Raw genomic sequence first — 20,028 nt, 5'->3', positions numbered from 1 at the left:
TGATAGATCTGTCAGTCAGTTAGTCAGCTTTTCCTTTTATATATTTAGATAGGATACAACAGAATCAGTCATTATGTCAGTCTCCGAGATGCAAGATATCTTTGTCGGTATCTTTTGTCAGAATCAGCTCAATGGATGGGCCGGAAAGAGGTAGCAGACAGACACACTTTCGCATTTATTATATCAGTGTGAATGGTATCTTTCAAAATAAACATTAAGCAAAACGTCTCAGGTTCAATGTCTGCTTGTGATTTTTTATATTTATATTTTTGTTAGTATATTATGTGAGTTTATATTCTGCCACGTCTCTCGAGCAATGGTGAGCGTTGAGGTCTTAAATAAGTTGGAGGTCCCGGGTAGGAATTCTGACAGGAGCATTTTGGGAATTTATTATCTCTAAATTGTCTCTGGTCTGTTCTGGTGGGAGACTTCGGTCGAGGTGGGTTAGTCAAAATTCCACGGACACATACGAACCGATTTGCCTCCTTGTTTCTAATTCGAACCGCTAGGATATGAAAAGCCCTTCCGGCATCAGTTTTCTTCTCCACTTTTCAAGAGTGAATAGGCAACTTCTAGGCAAGCGCGCTCCATCTTAGGCTGCATCATCACTTGCTAGTGAGTCTGATTGCAGCCAAGCGCTAGTCTAAAAATAAAAAAAATGGCACTTATTGGAAATCAAGATAAGTAATTTTTCAACAATGCTTCTTAATCAGGATAATTATTATAAATGTAATTTATAAAACTACTGCGCAGTATTATATCGAATAAATAATCTAATTCTAATAATAAAGAGTAATGCGTACCTAGTGTAGTATCGAAAGAAATGTACTGCGCACGCGTCGAACATCTGTTGTCCTTTAATACGACTAGAATTACCAAACCCACTTATGAGTACCTACCAGATTATATTAACGATATGTCGCATGACAGAAAATTGCAAGGTTTTTTTTTATTCAGATACAAGTTAGCTCTTGACTGCAATCCTACCCGGTAGTAAGTGATGATTCAGTCATAAGATGGAAGCGGGCTAACCTGGAAGAGGTATAGCAGGTTTTATTAATGGCCATTGTGTTTTTCATCGATAAATTGAATAACTTATAACCTTTTTCATATTTACAGTTTATGTAGACTCTGTGCTGTATTTTTAAACGCTGAATAAGTTCGACTTTTAAAAAAAATAGGAAAATCGAAACTCCGATCATGTTCCGGTCCGGCATGTTCGTGATAACTCCGGTTTTACAAACGATTCTGTAATCTTTCGAAACTCTGGTGTTACGCCGAAACCGGAATTCCGGAGTTCAAGCCCTAGCTATGTTCGATGAAGCTTGCTGGTCGACATATTGTCTCTGTGTGCGGACTCAGCTTATCGTTTACAAAGTTATCCTTCTGTATTTATTTATAATCTCTATTTTGGGTCAACTAAATGCTCAACTAGAACGGCATGCCGTAGATTAATTGCTTACTATAAAATCAGTTACATAACATTGCTTATAAGTCCTTATAGTGGCTGCAATTAAACTGTTTAAGGTAAATAAATAAAACGTATACATTCAGACCATTCAGACTTTACAGTTTAGTAGCTTACGCATAATAAATATTAATGAATCGGTTATTTCGAAAAACCGGTCAAGTGTGAGTCAGACTCGCGCACCGAGGGTTCCGTACTCGATTTTTACCGACATTTTGCACTATAAATCAAAAACATAAAATAAATAAAAATCTGTTTTAGAATGTACAGGTAAAGCCTTTACATATATGCGATACCACACTTGGTGTAATTGTCTTACTTTGAAAATTGTAATTATTATTTGTTCATGAACACGTTTTAATTTTTTTTGTGATGTCACCAAAAATTTACGGTTTTCGGATTTTGCTTTTGAGGTACGAAACTCTAAAAACGTATACGTTCAGACTTTACAGTTTAGTAGCCCTATTTGTCATGCTTTTCGCAAATATACTTTATAACTCAAATGTAGACACGAAATTTCCTGGGTGAAAACCATTTAAGTCACAAGCGACTGGTTGGTGACTCAAAATGGTTTCATACCTACTGAGAGTGTTGGCTCTGTCATTTGTACGGGATTACGCGACAGAGAGAGCTCTATATTAACTTCTTTCCTCTATTCTTTACTCTATTTGTATAGAGTACAAAAGCTATTTGTTGTTAATCCCATTGCGACTTTACAATAATATTTAATTCAATTGTTGCTTCAAATACTATCAACTATGTACCTATCACTCACTAGGGATGCTCAACGTGTATCGCTAGAGCTACTTCTCTACATAGTTTACAAGTGTAAATTAAAAATTTATAACACCCCCGACAAGTGAAGGTTACATTAACTAGAAAAGAGCTGATAACTTTCAAACGGCTGAGCCGATTTTCTTAGATTATAGCTAAGAACACTCTCGATCAAGCCACCTTTCAAACAAATAAAACTGAATTAAAACCGGTTCATTAGTTTCGGAGCTACGATGCCACAGACAGATACACAGATACACACGTCAAACTTATGACACCCCTTTTTTTGGGTTAAAAATAAATTCGCTTCCCGCTGTCTATATGTATGAACGCGTAGATCTTTTAAAGTTCGCAATGGATTTCAATCTCTCCAAAAATGGATCTCCTCTTTAAAGCCCCCCCCCCCCCATTTCGTATAAGAGCTCCCTGAAAGATAATTTTTTATATTTTTTTATGCAATATTCGGCTGAAGGCCACCAGTTTACATATTATGTTTTAATTTGAATTAATTACGTGTAAACTCTATGGACGGATAGATGAAAACATAGACAAATACAAATTCACCCAAATAGAATCGGAGACCTCGCTTAGTTCGTTTAATTATATGTTCGAGGTCGGAGTGTTTCGATTAGTAAACAATATTTAATATTTTTAAATTTGATTATATACCTAATTTGTCATATGAAAGGCGAATTCGAGGAAAACTCAAGAAAACCCTAATACTCGGAACAACCCTATTGTATACAGTTCGCCATAACGGCAGTTCACACGCTCGCTCGCTGTAGCATAACCATAGTTCGCGTCTAAACGCGTCCCGCGCTAACGTGCATCACTAAAATAATATTTGAATATAGAATCAAAACGAATTTCGCGATCGATTTTTTTTTTAATTTAACGATTAAAAAAATATTTGCACCTCGTTTACACGATGTAAGCAAATGAGCAGTGTTATAAAATTGACTTTTTGGGTTGAGTTTGTTGGTGCGTGAATTTCGGTGCGTATTTTTTAGATCGATATGGATTTTTAGATTCGTATAATATCATGGAATTTTAGACTGGCCTTTTAAAGGTAATTATACTAGAATAAGATATTATAGTGTTCTTTAGTGAATAAGTCGTGTTATAAAATTGACTTTTTGGGTTGAGTTGGCTTGTGGGTGAATTTCGCTGCGTATTTTTTTAGATCGATACGATAAATTGGATTTTTAGATCCGTATAAAATTATGAATATGCTGATACCTAATGAACTGTACATAATATGAATTTCTGTATTTTTTGAATTAACGATTGGAAATAAAGGCTTTATTTATTTATAAAATCATGGATTTAAGGCTAACTTTTTAAACGTTACTAATAAAATTTAAAGATTTATTATAAGTTTAAGTTATGTAGATTATGTCTACCTAACATTGTTCTAGTTTAACGTAGGTAAGTACAATACTATATAGTCTTATACACACAGAGTCGCTGAAATCATGTGCCCTTAAAAATATATACTTACCTCGTTTAAACATAATGGAAGAACCTACTCGTGTAAGAGTCGTTTTATAAACACGGTTTTATTAAAATCGTTAGTGCGTGAGCTTCGGTGCGTATTTTTTTTTGGATCGACGTAATTTTCCAAATCCACGGCAAACGCTGTTTAAATTAGTAAACAACGACCTAATGTGGAATTGTTCCTCTCCAATACTTCTTAAAATACTGAGAGTAATTTCCTTCTATCCGTGAAAGCCTAGTGGTTAAGAGGTCTGCCTCTTTTTCAGAAGGTCGGGGGTTCGATTCCGGGCACGCACCTTGAACTTTTCGGAGTTATGTGCGTTTTAAGAAATCAAAAAGTACCTATCACTTGCTTTAACGGTGAAGGAAAAAGTGCACCGTGAGAAAACCTGCATGCCTGAGATATCTCAATAATGTTCTTAAAGGTGTGTGTAGTCTGCCAATCCGCACTTGGCCAGCGTGGTGGACTGTGGCTTAACACTTCTCATACTGAGAGAAAACACCTGATGCTCAGTAGTGAGCCGACGATGGGCTGATCATGATACTGGTGATGAATTTTCTTAGAAAATCGTTTCTTTCCAAATGGGAGGACCTTTTCCTCTATCGATTACGTACCGAATCGGAAAACAACGGAATTGCTACCGAAAAAGTGTTTAATAAAGGAGGACTGCCCTTGCGAAGCGGGTAGGCTTGCTAGATAAAGAAAAACCCCTGGATAAAATGATGGAGTCCTTTTATTCCTTCGTGGAACTTAGGGCTGAAGCAGTTGTTTTCTATGTCTCCCTATCTTTGGCTGCTGCCTTGACATGGTTCCACGAGAGTCCCATTCTTTTAAGGTCTGCTGCAATGGACCTCCTCCAGGTGTTGCATGTTTAACGAGGGCTCCTTGCCTGGATAAATGAAGACACATTAATCTATCGAAAGGTTTCGGCATATGTGCACTTGGCCTCTAAGCCCTGACGAGGGCAAAGGGCCAAGGGCATGTTAGCACCATTTCCGTCATATTTGGCCTTATAGACAGTTTAAACGAGTTAGATAATTTATGTAGCAAAACAAAAACAATTTTTTTATTACTAGATGATGCTCGCGACTTCGTCCATGAGGATATAGGTTTTTTTAAAAATCCCACCGGAAATCTTTCATTAATTTTCCGGAATAAAGAAAACCTAAATTACCTAAAATATTTTTTGATGACCTTCCTGGCGCTGGGGTGATTTTCAGGATTTCAGGTCAACGGGAAGTACGCTATAGATTTTCTTGATAGACACGACAAACGGACAGACAGATAGACAGACAACAAAGTGATCTTATATGGCTTCTTTTTGAGGTACGGAACCCTATATATCATGAATGGCGTAGCTAAAAACCGTTATGTGCACAAAATATTTTGGTCCTACGTATGCAGTATTTTTATCTAACTCAAAAAATGATTTTTTTTTGGTTTTTTAGTTTTTATTTATTTTTAGTAAAAGGCCGGCAAATAGGGAACTAACCCATCCATACTGTATTTCACGTCTGTTTACGGGCTTTCGCGCTGCGTTTGCGTGCGAGAGAAGAATAGAATATAATATATTTTTATTCAAGTAAACTTTTAAAAGTGCTTTTGAATCGTCAAGATAATTTACCATTGGTTCAGAATGCTGTACCTATCAAGAAGAACCAGCAAGAAACTCGGCGGTTGCTCTTTTCAAGTGTTCAATTTGCAATCATATTATTCGGTCCAGTGCAGTAGTTTCTGCGTGCATAAACAGAGGAACAGACCAACTATTACAATTTTATAATAGTAGAGACTACAGCTTGGAAATAAAACCATAAAATTGCTTGTAGTTTAACGCTTAAAAGACTAAATCAAAAACTACAGTATTGTTAGGGTTCCGTAGCCAAATGGCAAAAAATGGAACCCTTATGGATTCGTCATGTCTGTCTGTTTGTCCGTCCGTATGTCACGGCCACTTTTTTCCGAAACTATAAGAACTATAATACTGTTGAAACTTGGATGTACCTATTATGTGAACCGCATTAAGATATCCACACAAAAATAGAAAAAAAAAACAAAAAATTTTGGGGGTTCCCTATACTTAGAACTGAAACTCAATTTTTTTTCATCTAATGAGAATGATAAAACTTAAAAAAAATTTGATTTACATATATTGCCATGCAAACTTCTACCGAAAATTTGTTTGGAAGAAATCTAGTCAATAGTTTTAATAAATTTTTTTTTAATAAAACTTAATTTAAAATAATATACACTATTATTAAAACATCGATCAAAGTTACAACGAACAACAAGAACTTATATGATGTTACGTGTTGCTACGGAACCCTTCATGGGTGTGTCCGACTCGCACTATGCGTTTTTTTTGATTGGTTCTCGTAAAACTGGTAAATTGAATTTCTTATCAGGTGGTCGTCCGTCAGCAACTAGTTTTTTTAACTACATAGGAGTTTCTAGTTAAACGTTTGTTTTCCTGAAGGATTAAGACTCGGTAAGTCGGTAGCCCAGTTTAAGAAATGAGCTCTAGTATCGACTAAAACTCACAAATTAGTCGATACTAGAGGTATAAATTGGAACTACGATTGTATGGAGTAAGTGACGGAGAGAGCCCTGTTAAATAGAGGGTCTTCAAAAATTCGTAAAATTCACATCTACTGTTACTTTTAAGTTTGCTTACTATTTTGAATTATCGATTTAAGGGGCATGAGACGGGTCTGCCCGCGAAATTCAAATTTAATTTGGTTTTTCGCAATTTGTAAACTAATATGACGACGTAGGCTTATGGCATTTTAATTGCGCCAATAACAGTATCATCCTCACTGGTTTATATAAAAGAAATTAGCTCTAGTATCGACTAATTTTCACAAATTTGTGAAAATTAGTCGATACTAGAGCTAATTTCTTAAACTGGACCCTTTCAAGTAAAGATTTTTATACATATAAACACGTGGAGATGATACTGCCATTGGCGCAATTAAAATGCCGTCTTTATCGTGCCTACTTTGTCGTATTAGTTTACAAATTGCGAAAAGCCAAATAAAATTTGAATTTCGCGGGCAGACCCGTCGCATCCCCCTTAGATATAGTTTTAAGTGTAAGAAGAAGATAGTATGGACCTACCAGAGCCACATGGTCGCACTAGTGACCCAGCTCTTTAAATGAGAAAAAAAAAGTTCACTGAAAACCCAGAGGTGTAAGTCCAAATAACGATGCAAGATAAGACAATTACGAAAAGATCTGTCGAACTTCATATGTCCAGATTTCGGGCTATACGTATGCCGACACGCAGGCGACGTTAGCTCAGAGCAGTGCAGGGGAGAGCAGATTTTGTAACGCATGAATGTACTGACAACTGCGTACGCTACGCCGCAGGTACGTGCGACGCAGACATGTGTCTTTGCGTGTACTTAGTGGCGCCACGGGGTGGCTCTTTCAAAATCAATGGGCGCCACAGATTTCTGCGCGACGCATGCACTTCAACTAAGAAATGTTTCTCTCACAAATTGTTAATTTTTTTCGAGAAAATCTGTAATTGGCCATATTTCTGATGATTTTTCTATACTAACTAAAAATAAAACTCAGAAACGTCTATTCTTTGTACTAACCAGAACAGATTCTAAGAAATTCGAGAGTAAATAAGAGCAAGGAGGTGAAAAGTTCAGGCTGTTAGCTTAAAGAATAACGCAGAACTTATGCCAGTTCAATGTGCCTAGGTATAATATGTTAGGAAGATATTGTCGTACTCTGCATCATCATAAATCGTAAAATATCTAATATTTGGTTGTGTTACACTATTTTTAAACCCCGACCCAAAAAAAGGGGTGTTATAAGTTTGACGTGTGTATCTGTGTATCTGTCTGTGGCATCGTAGCTCCTAAACTAATGAACCGATTTTAATTTACTTTTTTTTGTTTGAAAGGTGGCTTGATCGAGAGTGTTCTTAGTTATAATTCAAGAAAATCGGTTCAGCCGTTTGAAAGTTATCAGCTCTTTTCTAGTTACTGTAACCTTCACTTGTCGGGGGTGTTATAAATTTTTAATTTACACTTGTTTTGTGTAATGACAAATTAACAGTTTCGAATTTTTTGTGCTAGAAGACATTGCTAATGAAAATGAAAATTTCATGATTTTAGGTCAAAGGGTAGTAAGTACGCTATAGGTTTTGATTCCCCCAAATTGAGAGACGCAACAGACAAACAGACAACGAAGTGATCCTACTTGGGTTCCTTTTATCCTTTTGAGATACGGAACTCTAAAAATTAAAGAAGAATCGCGAGTATCATCTAATCATGTTTATATATTTGTAAAGTAATTAATATTGTAAATTATAATTAATAGCACTATAATTTTTTGACTTATAGGTACTCGTATATCAAAGTCAAGATTGACAAGAGGTGTAAAAAAAATTTATTAAGTAGTAATGTGACAATGTTGTTTTTATCACACCTTATTAATAAGCTATGATAGCCTAGTGGTTAGGACGTCCGCCTCCTAATTTGAGGTTCGGTTCGGTTTTTCGGAGTTGTGTACTCCGATGAGATAGAAGTGCGTGCCCGGGATTGAACCCTCGACCTCCTGAAAAGAGAGCGGACTTAACCACTGGGCAGTAGGCACCCTTTCAATGTATTTCTTTTTCAAATCGTCAAAGTTCGCATTTTGCTTCTAATAACTTATGCATTTTAATTCAAATCTGCCTAGTTTAACAGATCATTCAAGGTGGTCGGTCCAAAACTCCAAATAGAGACACCATATACCTCTCTTTTGACATAAGGCCAACTTATGTTAATGTTTAAGAGGGCTCTCTCCGTCACTCGTTTCATACAAACGTAGTTCCAATTTCATTTGAATATTAAGCAATCAAAGTCCATGAAATTTTGCAGACATATTCTAGAAACTAATATCTATGTCTGTGGTTTTCCAGATTTCTGTTAAAATATTCGGTTTCAAAGTTACGCGGTCTTAAAAATTTTCATACAAATCTTTGAGCCCCTGTAATTTTAAAACCAAATATTTTTAGAAAAATCTTAAACACCACAGACACAGATATTCGTTTCTAGAATATGTCTACAAAATTTCATGGACTTTGGTTGCTTAATATTCAAATGAAATTGGAACTACGATTGTATGAAACGAGTGACGGAGAGAGTCCTGTTAAGGTTGTCATTTTATAATCTAGTTTGGCATTGTTTTTGTTAAATAATGCTAAATGTGTGTACGTTTATTAACACTAAAGTTTGTCAAAAGGTTAACCGGATAACGGTTTTTTACCTCGAATAAGGCTCGCACGCCCAGTGTTAATTTTTGGACACATTAAAAAATAATTCTATTACAAGTTAGCCCTTGATAGCGTTTTCACCTCTAGGCAAGTAATGATGCAGTCTAAGATAGCAACCGCCGAGTTTCTTGCTGGTTCTTCTCGGTAGGAAAGACATTCCGAAACAGTGGTAGGTGCTTTTGGCGATTTAAAAGTATTTGTAAAAGTTTAATTGAATAAAAATAATTTTGAATTTTGAATCATTTTTTTTAAGAAGCGGGCTAACTTGGAAGGGGTATGCCAGTTTTATTAAACCCAGTATTCAGGTAATTAAATTCAGCGGACACCTTTTACATCTACGTCATACGTCCAATTTGAATCCGAGGCACATCCGATATATTCTCACGGATGATGGAGAGAACTTGGATGACGGAAGTCGGAGCTAGTGCGTAATATACAAAAAATTCTATGACTACTTCGAAACGTATTTTCACGGATTCAGATCGGATGATTGCGTAACCGCCCTAACGGCCCTAGTACGTGAATGGAACACGTGACAGCTGTTGTATCATAACAACACGTGTCTACGAGTATAGTGCCCGGCAAACAACTTGGACCTGAAGCAGCGTAGTGGGAGAAAGTCGACGAATCCGAGAAGCGAAAGTCGACGTATCAACCAATCACATGCACTCGTGCCAACTGATCAACCAACGCGTGCACCCGCTATTTGCCAGCCAATTGCGTCAATGCTCAAGTTGTTTGTTGGGCCCTATACAACACCAAAGATATTCTGAACGTATTTTCACGGATTCGGATCGGATGAAGTGCGTAATCGCCCTAAATATCGACGTCAGCGTACGCGGATGAAGTTGAAGATAATTTGTTATTTATACGTTTATATTAAGGGGACGACCTTAATTTATATGCATGATAATAATTTTAACACAAAGATTAAGCAGTTAGATTAATTTAAGGCAAGGTGTATCATAGGTCGTGGTTTAGGTTAAACTAACTGCGACCCTGATCATAACTTATTGTGGAGGTTAAGTTAAAGTATTTACTTACCTTGATCGGATTCATACGTCTAACTTTGTGATAGATCAGTGTGAAACCATTAGAGATAGCTGTCTAATACATTAAACACACAAAGGCTGGGGCGGGGGCAGGACTGTACCTAGGTCTTGAAATGTTATTCCCGCTGAATAATAAAGGTGCCCACGCACTCGAACTGAACTGAACACTTAACTCCTTCCGGCGTTAGGATATGGAACGCCCTTCCGGCGTCAGTTTTCCCTTCCACCTATAATATGGGTACCTTCAAGTCAAGAGTGAATAGGCAACTTCTAGGCAAGCGCGCTCCATCTTAGGCTGCATCATCACTTGCTAGCAGGTCTGATTGCAGCCAAGCGCTAGTCTATATAATTAAAAAAAAAAAAAGAACAGCGCCCCGCACGATATTCTCTCCGCGCCGCGCGGCAGTGACGTACGCGCGTCGCGGCTGGAGAGAATATCGTGCGGAACGCTGACGCGACGCGCAGTTCAGTTCAAGTGCGTGGGTACCTTAATGTGTAATTTTTAGGATTCCGTAGAGTGTCAACAGGACTCTATTACTAAGCCTCAGTTGTACATCCATTGTCCTCCGTTTGTCTATCAGCGGACTGTACCTCATGAACCATTATAGGTAGAGAGTTGAAATTTTCACAATGAGTGTGTATTTCTATATTGCCGCTATAACATCAATTAAAATAATATAAAAATTTCAAAATGGCTTTAACTAAAAGTACATACCTAATCTTGTAAGATGGTAAGGAACCCTTCGTGTGCGAGTACGACTCGCACTTGATCGGTGATTTAACATTTTGTACGGAATCTTAAAACCCGGCCAAGTGCGAGTCAGATTCGCGCACCGAGGGTTCCGTACTCGGGTATTTTTCCGACATTTTGCACGATAAATCAAAAACTATTATGCATAAGAATAAATAAAAATCTGTATAATTGGTACAGTTATCTTAGTTTGAAAATTGAAAATAATGATTATTTGTTCATGAACACTTTTTTTTCGTGATGTAACAATAAATTCACGGTTTTCGGATTTTTTCCTTTACTTGTGCTGTAAGACCTACCTACCTGTTAAATTTCATGTTCTAGGTCAATGGAAAGTACTTACCCTATAGGTTTTCTTGATAGACACGACAGAGTACAGACAGACAGACAACAAAATGATCCTATTCGTATAAGGGTTCCGTTTTTCCTTTTGAGGTACGGAACCCTAAAACAGTGACAAATGCTTAAGGGGCATGAGACGGGCCTGCCCGCGAAATTCAAATTTAATTTGATTTTTCGCATTTTTAAAACTAATACGACAACGTAGGCTTATGGCATTTTCAATTTCTTTTTCAGGCCCGTCGCTTCCACCTTAAACACGTTTTATAATCAGTGTCCGTGCAATCATTGTACGTTTATATTAAGAGGGCTTCCTCCGTCACTCGTTTCATACAATCGTAGTTCCAATTTCATTTGAATATTAAGCAACCAAAGTACATGAAATTTTGCAGACATATTCTAGAAACTAATATCTATGTCTGTGGTTTTCCAGATTTCTGTTAAAATATTCGGTTTCAAAGTTAAGCGGTCTTAAAAATTTTCATACAAATCTTTGAGCCCCTGTAATTTTAAAACTACATATTTTTAGAAAAATGTAAAACACCACAGACACAGATATTAGTTTCTAGAATATGTCTGCAAAATTTCATGGACTTTGGTTGCTTAATATTCAAATGAAATTGGAACTACGATTGTATGAAACGAGTGGAAACGAGTGACGGAGAGAGCCCTGTTAATGGACATATTTTATAATAACATAGAAACAGCTGGCGTAGTTATATGAGTAATTATATACATATTACACTCTTTTTTTTAAATATACCCTCCAGGGATTTTATTACACCTATTAAGTAAAAATATTTGTTTCGCACAGTCACATGCATTTACCAAGTGTGATATGATCTACTCGTGTGTAGTTACAAAACATAATAATTGATGTACATAAGCGATGTAATCTTATGCACTTATTATAAGCAATAAAAAATATATTATTTTCTTGGGATTTAATTTCAGTTCTTTAGGACCAAACAAGCAAGTAAGTCGAAGGCAATAAGAGAGAGAATATCACAAATTAAAATATTAAAAAAAAAAAAAAATCAAACAAACTTTTACTAAGTGCTTTGGAATTATAAAAATAATGTACTATAACCATGATTTATACCTACTTTCATGACTATAACTGGTTTTAACGATAAATAAATAAATAAAAAACCGGCCAAGTGCGAGTCAGACTGTGGGTTCCGTACTCGGGTATTTTTGCCAACATTTTGCACGATAAATCAAATACATAAAAACACAAATCAAATACATAAATACATAAAAATAAATAAAAATCTGTTTTAGGATGTACAGGTAAAGCCCTTTCATATGATACCCCACTTGGTATAGTTATTTTATTTTGAAAATTGAAACACATTTTAATTTTTTTTTAATGATGTAATCACAAATTCGCTGTTTTCAGATTTATTCCTGTACTTGTGCTATAAGACCTACCAACCTACCAAATTTCATGATTCTAGGTCAACGGGAAGTACCCTATAGGTTTCTTGACAGACACAACGGACAGACAGACAGACAGACAACAAAGTGATCCTATAAGAGTTCCGTTTTTCCTTTTGAGGTACGGAACCCTAATACTAAAATTGATCCAGTTGCATGGGCAGAATTAGATTTAATTAATATAAATTCTGTTTGATAATGAAATGCAAATATTTCGCAAACTACAATAATGAATATGATTTATTACCATAATGAATGTCTTAAAATTTCCAGCGAATTAACATTTCAACAAGGTAGTTTTAAAAATGTTTTTTCAAGAAAATTGAATAAATCATAATCGGATGTAGGCCAAATTATAATCATAGAAATTAATAATAATCAATCATATCAATTATCTGTCGATGGGCTACTTAGCAACGTTGTTATTTGCCAAAAATCATATGGTCTTTTATGACAGTTAACAACTTCGCCAAGTAAAGGCGGAAACGAATTACAGTTATAGTACGCGGTTGTCGGAGGCAGCTGACAGCCGCGACTAAAGCGGGAAACAAGTTATCGGACGCGACTGACAGACGCGGCTGACAGCCGCGAATTGTAGGTGTGTGGGTAATACATATATGTCGATACATTGGGCAAGCTGTCGGACGGAAATCGCGGACGTAAACTTGTGCGCTTGGACGTATCAATACGATATCTTGAAAGCTGCGTTCCAAATGTTAGTATATATTATTATTAGTAAACCTATTATATTATAATAGAGGATGCCCGCGACTTCATCCGTGTGGATTTAGGTTTCTAAAGATCCCGTGGGAACTGTTTGATTTTCCGGGATAAAAAGTTACCTATGTCAATTACAGGGACGCAAGCTACCTCGGTACCAAATTTCATACAAATCGGTTAAGCGGATGGGCTTTTGGGTATCCCGTGGGAACTGTTTGATTTTCCGGAATAAAAAATAGCCTATGTCCGTCCCCGGGATATTCGTGTTAGTGCGTAAAAAAACGACTGTGCACGTTTTTGTCAGTCGCGACTTACGGACGCGTCCCATAGTTTGTTTCACCCTTAACTAAGCGATAGATTACAGATAGATTGATTATTATCATTATTAATATCCGTTCATTTGGTTAAATGTAGAGCACTTAATATGCAGCATATTCGTGATTTGCCCAATTTGTAAATGTATAGTTTGTAATATTTAATAATCACGTTTGATGATTAATTAATTACAGATTTATGAATTGTGCAAGATGTTTTGTTTTATGATAAAAGCGGGACAAGGTTTTTGTGCGTATAGCGATCAGCAAATTTTTTTAAAGCATTGGAGATCAACACGTGAAATTCTCATGTTTTCTCAAATCTTTTTCATGACCTAAGAAATTTGGCGTGTTAGTTTCCTCTGTGCCTCACTAGCATCTTTTTTTTTTCTTTATTGTTCACAAACATCCAATTACCTTCGGTAAATATACACGAAAAGCCATCCTCTGAAAAGTAAAAAGCTCCATATGAGGATGGCGATTCAAATCTATACTTTTAATATCTAATAATAAATATTGTAATTGGTACGTTTGGACAAAAATCACGAACTTTGTAGTTATTATCTTTTAAAATCTGATTGGTTGACTGAACACAATTCCTCCGCTTAGGTGGAAACCGAGCCTTAGGGCTAACGATTAAATAATGTTTTACCAGTTTTCATTCAGTGCACCATTCTTTTCGCCAGCTCCTTCCCCTATCAAAATCATTTTTTTTATTCAATTAAACTTTTACAAGTACTTTGAATCGTCAAATGCATCTACCACTGGTTCGGAATGCCTTTCCTACCGAGAAGAACCATCAAGAAACTCGGCTACCATTGGCACTACGAGTATCAGTGCCAACTTTTCGAATTCTCATTAAGTTTTGCGTAGCGCAGCCATCACATACATGAATGGACTACTCATTATAATAAGTATATTGTGCAGAGAGCCGACCATGTAATGGAAATGTTTACTAATCTTGCTTTGAATTTAAATACTAAATTTTCAATTGTAATGAGCTTTGAAGCATCCTATTACATTATTAATTAATCTAAAGGAATACAAGGATGCATAATTCACTTTTAGGGTTAATTCGCATGATTGTGCCCACGATCAGCCGATTTACGTCCACTGCTGGACATAGGTCTCTTGTAGGGACTTCCACACGCCACGGTCTTGCGCCGCCTGAATCCAGCGGCTCCCTGCGACTGTGTGATGTTGTCTGTCCACCTAGTAGGTATTGGGGTAGGGGTCCAATACTGCGCTTTCAGGTACGAGATCGCCTTTCTAGCATCTTGGGACCCCAACGCCTATCAGTTTTTCGAACTATGTGTCCTGCCCATTGCCACTTCTGCTTTAAAAACTATTGAGCTATATCGGGAACTCTGGTTCTCCTACGGATCTCCCCATTTGAAAAGAGCCGTAGGAGAACCAGAGATTCGATCACGTAAAGAAAGAAAGTCCAAGCATAACTCTCTCCATCGCCCGCTGAGTAACTCTAAAGCATTACATTTCCCTCAAAATATGATCATAATTATCTTCCTCAAAATATTATCGTTCAGAAATACGCGTCTAAATGGGACCTTAGTTTTTTTGGAGTGGTTAATGAACTTTTGTATTAATGATCAACTTATATTTGAGCAATATTCATAAACGAGTAATTCTTAAGATGAAAATTTATGAATTGGTAATTTCAAAATATCCTACAGTTTTTTTATTGTATTTTTTTTCCTTTTTGTAACTTGCCTGAAATCACTTTCAATTTGCTCTTTAGCGATAAAGCCACCTATTGTACTTACAATGTTTTGCCTATTATGTTTTTGATTGTTGTGTATAAGCTCTCCAATGAAGTATAGGTGTTTTAATTTCATTTTAAACCTACCTTTTGTTGAAGTCAGTCAGATGTCCTGCTTAGGGTCGCGGCCGCGTAATTGCCAATAAACGGGTAAGTTCTATTTTTGTTCCGATGGAGTACGGGCGCAGTAGACGTACGTTTTGCATGAAGAGAAGATACCCTAGCGCGCTCCCCTACAACCATTTTTTAACCCCCGACCCAAAAAGAGGGGTGTTATAAGTTTGACGTGTGTATCTGCGTATCTGTGTATCTATCTGTGGCATCGTAGTTCCTAAACTAATGAACCGATTTTAATTTAGTTTTTTTGTTTGAAAGGTGGCTTGATCGAGAGTGTTCTTAGCTATAATCCAAGAAAATCGGTTCAGCCGTTTGAAAGTTATCAGCTCTTTTCTAGTTACTGTAACCTTCACTTGTCGGGGGTGTTATAAATTTTTAATTTACACTTGTACAGAAAAATTCTTGTTGATAGTAAAATGTTATTTCTGGACTTCGTCTGTGTTGGTGTTAGCTGGCGGGCGTGCTCTGCCTTTTTGGAGTGTTTTTTTTTTCTGGAAAGCGCTCTAAGGGGGTGCCGTGCGTATGTCGGCGAGCGCCGGCACAGACGGGGTCCATACTTGTATAGTTTAAGTAATTTGTTACAAATAACTACAAACTTGACATTGGCTTATCTTTGTAAAGCCAGACGAGAGAAAAAAAAATGTTATTTCTGTTGTTTCAAAAAAAAAAAAAAGTTTAGTGCGTGTTAGGTTATCTTCTTTCATAAGTGTACCTACCTGTAATGGACAACCATACGGCAGTGAATTTGTACATTTTATAGTCATAATTGTATGGAACTTATTGCTGTAAATAAATAAACTCCTCCTAATAAGGGGCATTATAAGTTAAACCCACGCATGTGCGTGGACCAAAAGGTAGTCTCTAATATGATTATTAATATTTAAATCATGAGAATGACAAAATTCAACTAGTTATCACCTTGGCCCAAATAACAGCAACTGTAGGCAGATTTGCATATCGTGAGTGTACAATTTGTTTCATTATGTTATTTATAATAATTTAAATTATTAGTATTAGGAGATATGTACTAGAACTAGTAGTAAGGTGATTAGCAGCATTAGGTAGTATAGTAGTATTTTAGGGTTAAAAACGGAACTCTTATAGGATCACTTTTTGTTGTTTGTCTGTCTGTCTGTCTGTCCGTCCATCCGTCGTGTCTGTCAAGAAAACCTATAGGGTACCTACTTCCCGTTGACCTAGAATCATGAAATTTGACAGGTAGGTAGGTGTTATAGCACAAGTAAAGGAATAAATCCGAAAACCTTGAATTTGTAGTTACATCATTAAAAAAAATTAAATGTGTTTCAATTTTCAAAGTATAATGACTAAACCAAGTGGGGTATCATATGAAAGGGCTTTACTTAAAAATTCTAAAACAGATTTTTACTTATTTTTACGCATAATAGTTTTTGATTTATCGTGCAAAATGTCGGAAAAAATACCCGAGTATGGAACCCACGGTGCGCGAGTCTGACTCGCACTTGGCCGGATTTTTTTAAAGAATATTAGTCAAGTTTATCATAATGACCATTGATTTGAAAAGGGGCCCCCCTATGAATAATATTCCCCTTTCGCTTCCAACTAAGCGTACCTCAATGGCAAAGCCCTTTCATATGACTCCTACCCCACTTGTAGTTATCTTATTTTGAAAATTGAAAATAATACTAGTTTTTAAAGTTGTATCTATAGGCTACAAAAAATAGCTTTTTTTTAAATCGGTTGAAATACATTTATGTTGTAAGTTGATACAGTTAAAAAATCTTAATTAATTGCTGACTTAATTAAAAGTATCGTATGTTATAGCTTTAAATTCATAAATAACACGGTCACTCATCATGGCTTAGCTAAGTAGGTGTACTTATGTCAAAGAATTCAATTTATAAACATAACACGAAAACATTATAATAAACTTAAGCGTACATAATTATGCGTAAACATTTTATGTTGTGGTTCTTATTCATGAGCTCACGAGTATCAAAACAATTACCCATAATTATTATTATCTATACGATAACTGTCAAAAAAATTATTTCTTAGGAATATTAAATAGAGGGTCTTCCAAAATTCGTAAAATCCACATCTACTGTTACTTTTAAGTTTGCTTACTATTTTGAATTATTCATGAGACGGGTCTGCCCGCGAAATTCAAATTTAATTTGGTTTTTCGCAATTTGTAAACTAATATGACAACGTAGGGTTATGGCATTTTAATTGCGCCAATGGCAGTATCATCCTCACTGGTTTATATAAAAGAAATTAGCTCTAGTATCGACTAATTTTTACAAATTATTCGATACTAGAGCTAATTTCTTAAACTGGACCCTTTCAAGTAAAGATTTTTATATAAACCTGTGAGGATGATACTGCCATTGGCGCAATTAAAATGCCATAAGCCTACGTTGTCGTATTAGTTAACGAATTGCGAAAAACCAAATTTTTGAATTTCGCGGGCAGACCCATCGGCGTCGCATCCACCTTAACTAAAAAAGTAACAAAATCCACGCGGACGAAGTCGTGGCCATTCGCAAGTTAGTTATATTTACCAAATGTTTGTCATTTGTCCCCAGGTGTTCCACCTTCGCGACATCCGCTGGGAGAGACAGAGGTTTCTTTCGAAGTCATTCCTGGCGTTTGTGACCTTCAACCTTATCAGCTACTCGCTGTTGGCGGCCGAGGTGCTCACGACCAACGTTGCCAGTACATCGCCCAAACAGAAGGTAACATCCTTCCCTCATTCTCCTTTCAGCTTTGGGTCATCACTCATCAGGCATCTTCGTTTGCTGGGCCAGTTTTCCTACTTATTCGTCTGAGTATGAAAACTGGAAAGCGCAGTTTGTTGTGGGTCCCTCTCGAAACTTTTCTTCATGTTTATTTATTTATTTATTTACTATAGTACCGCCCACAGAGTTACACATTTAAATTATACATGTTGTTCCTTACATTCTAGGGCTCTTATGCAACTCCACTTACGGGCAGTCACAGCGTGCAATATCATAAACATAAGTCGTACAGTAAAATATAAAATATGAAAAAATACCTAAGTTATAAATTTTAAAAGAATATAATAAGATGAAAATTAAGTTAAAGTTAAGTTAAACTAAAAAACTAAATAAACTAAAGTTAAGTTAGTTCGACTGACGAGAAACGTTGCCAGGACAACTCCTCAATATAAGGTAATCCCTAGCTTGGCCTAGATTAGCTAGGGCCTAGCCAAATAAATCCTATTTTGTCTCATATCCTTTTTCAGCACTTGGTCATTAGACTTCGTTTCCGCACTTAGGGCGTCTGCCTTTTCTTTGAACCCTTTTTTACCCCTTTCTCAGCATCCTAAAAATTTAGAAGACAACCCAAATCACATGTAGAACAAAAGTAGGTTGCGGAGGGTAAAACCTCAGGAAAGGTCCGACTATCCTCTACGGGAATTTTCTAGACTCCTGAAGATCTTGAGTCAAGTCACAAAATGCCCACTTTTACAGTAAAATTGTAGATTTTTTTAAGCATTTAACGTCAAGAAACCATTTAATCAAGGCTGGAATTTTTTAACGTTATTGTTGCCCGGAATTCTGCGTCTTAAAACTTTGTATTGCCTTCTCATTTTTTGTGCAATCTTTTGTTTTCGCTATGATTCATTTGTTTTCATAAAAATCAAGACCGACGCCGATTATAAGATGGCCTATACAAAAACTCCCAAAGATTTAAATAAAAATATGTAATTACGTTAATTAACATATGTTCATCATTTTTATGAACTATTAAGTTAAAAAGTCGGTCAAGTGCGGGTCGGATTCACACACGAAGTGTTCCGTGCCATAGTACAAGAAATAAAACTTTTTTTAATTTTCATAGCATGGCGATAGAAATACATATTCTCTGAAAATTTCAACTCTCTACCTATTACGGTTCACGAGATACAGCCCGCTGACAGATAGACGAACGGATGGACGGACAGCGGAGGCTTTAGTAATAGGGTTCCCTTGGCACCCTTCGCATACAGAACCCTAATCATAATTCGTAATGAGCTACATTTCCGCCAGTGACTAACATAATCTATTACAGTACCGAGACAGGATTGCCATATCTGCGTCATTCGTAGCTCTGTGGGAACTCCTGGCAGACAAATTACTTAATTTAGTTCAAATTGGATGTGGGTGTCACTCACTAGTCACTTCACCTTGATATGACTATTTATTTAACTGCGAGCTACTACGCAGGGTATATTTTTAAAATAGTTTACTAGATGATGCCCGCGACTTCATCCGCGTGGATTTAGGTGTTTCAAAAATCCCGTAGGACCTCTTTGATTTTCCGGGATAAAAAGTTGCCTATGTAAATTTCCGGGATGCAAGCTACCTCTGTACCAAACTTCATATAAATCGGTTAAACAGATGGGCCCTTATAAGGATCCCGCGGGAACTCTTTGATTTTCTGGGATAAAAAGTAGCTTATGTCCTTCCCCGGGATGTAGCAAACATCAAAATCGGTTAAACTGTTAGGCCACACAGACAGACA

At 36.5% G+C, this 20,028-nt stretch overlaps 1 protein-coding gene across 4 annotated transcripts in view; it reads left to right on the top strand.

Moving 5' to 3' along the window:
* LOC123865290 overlaps positions 1–20,028 on the top strand; it is a 71,434-nt gene that overhangs the window by 31,484 nt on the left and 19,922 nt on the right. For all 4 annotated transcript variants that reach the window (XM_045906244.1, XM_045906245.1, XM_045906246.1 and 1 more), the window contains one exon: positions 18,087–18,236. In XM_045906244.1, the coding sequence (XP_045762200.1) occupies positions 18,087–18,236 (150 nt within the window). The remainder of the gene's footprint in view (positions 1–18,086; positions 18,237–20,028) is intronic.

This window comes from Maniola jurtina, chromosome 5 (assembly GCF_905333055.1).
Source record: "Maniola jurtina chromosome 5, ilManJurt1.1, whole genome shotgun sequence".
Classification (NCBI taxonomy): domain Eukaryota; kingdom Metazoa; phylum Arthropoda; class Insecta; order Lepidoptera; family Nymphalidae; genus Maniola; species Maniola jurtina.
The sequence above is the reverse complement of the archived record's forward strand: the minus strand, read 5'-3'. Positions and strand labels throughout refer to the sequence as shown.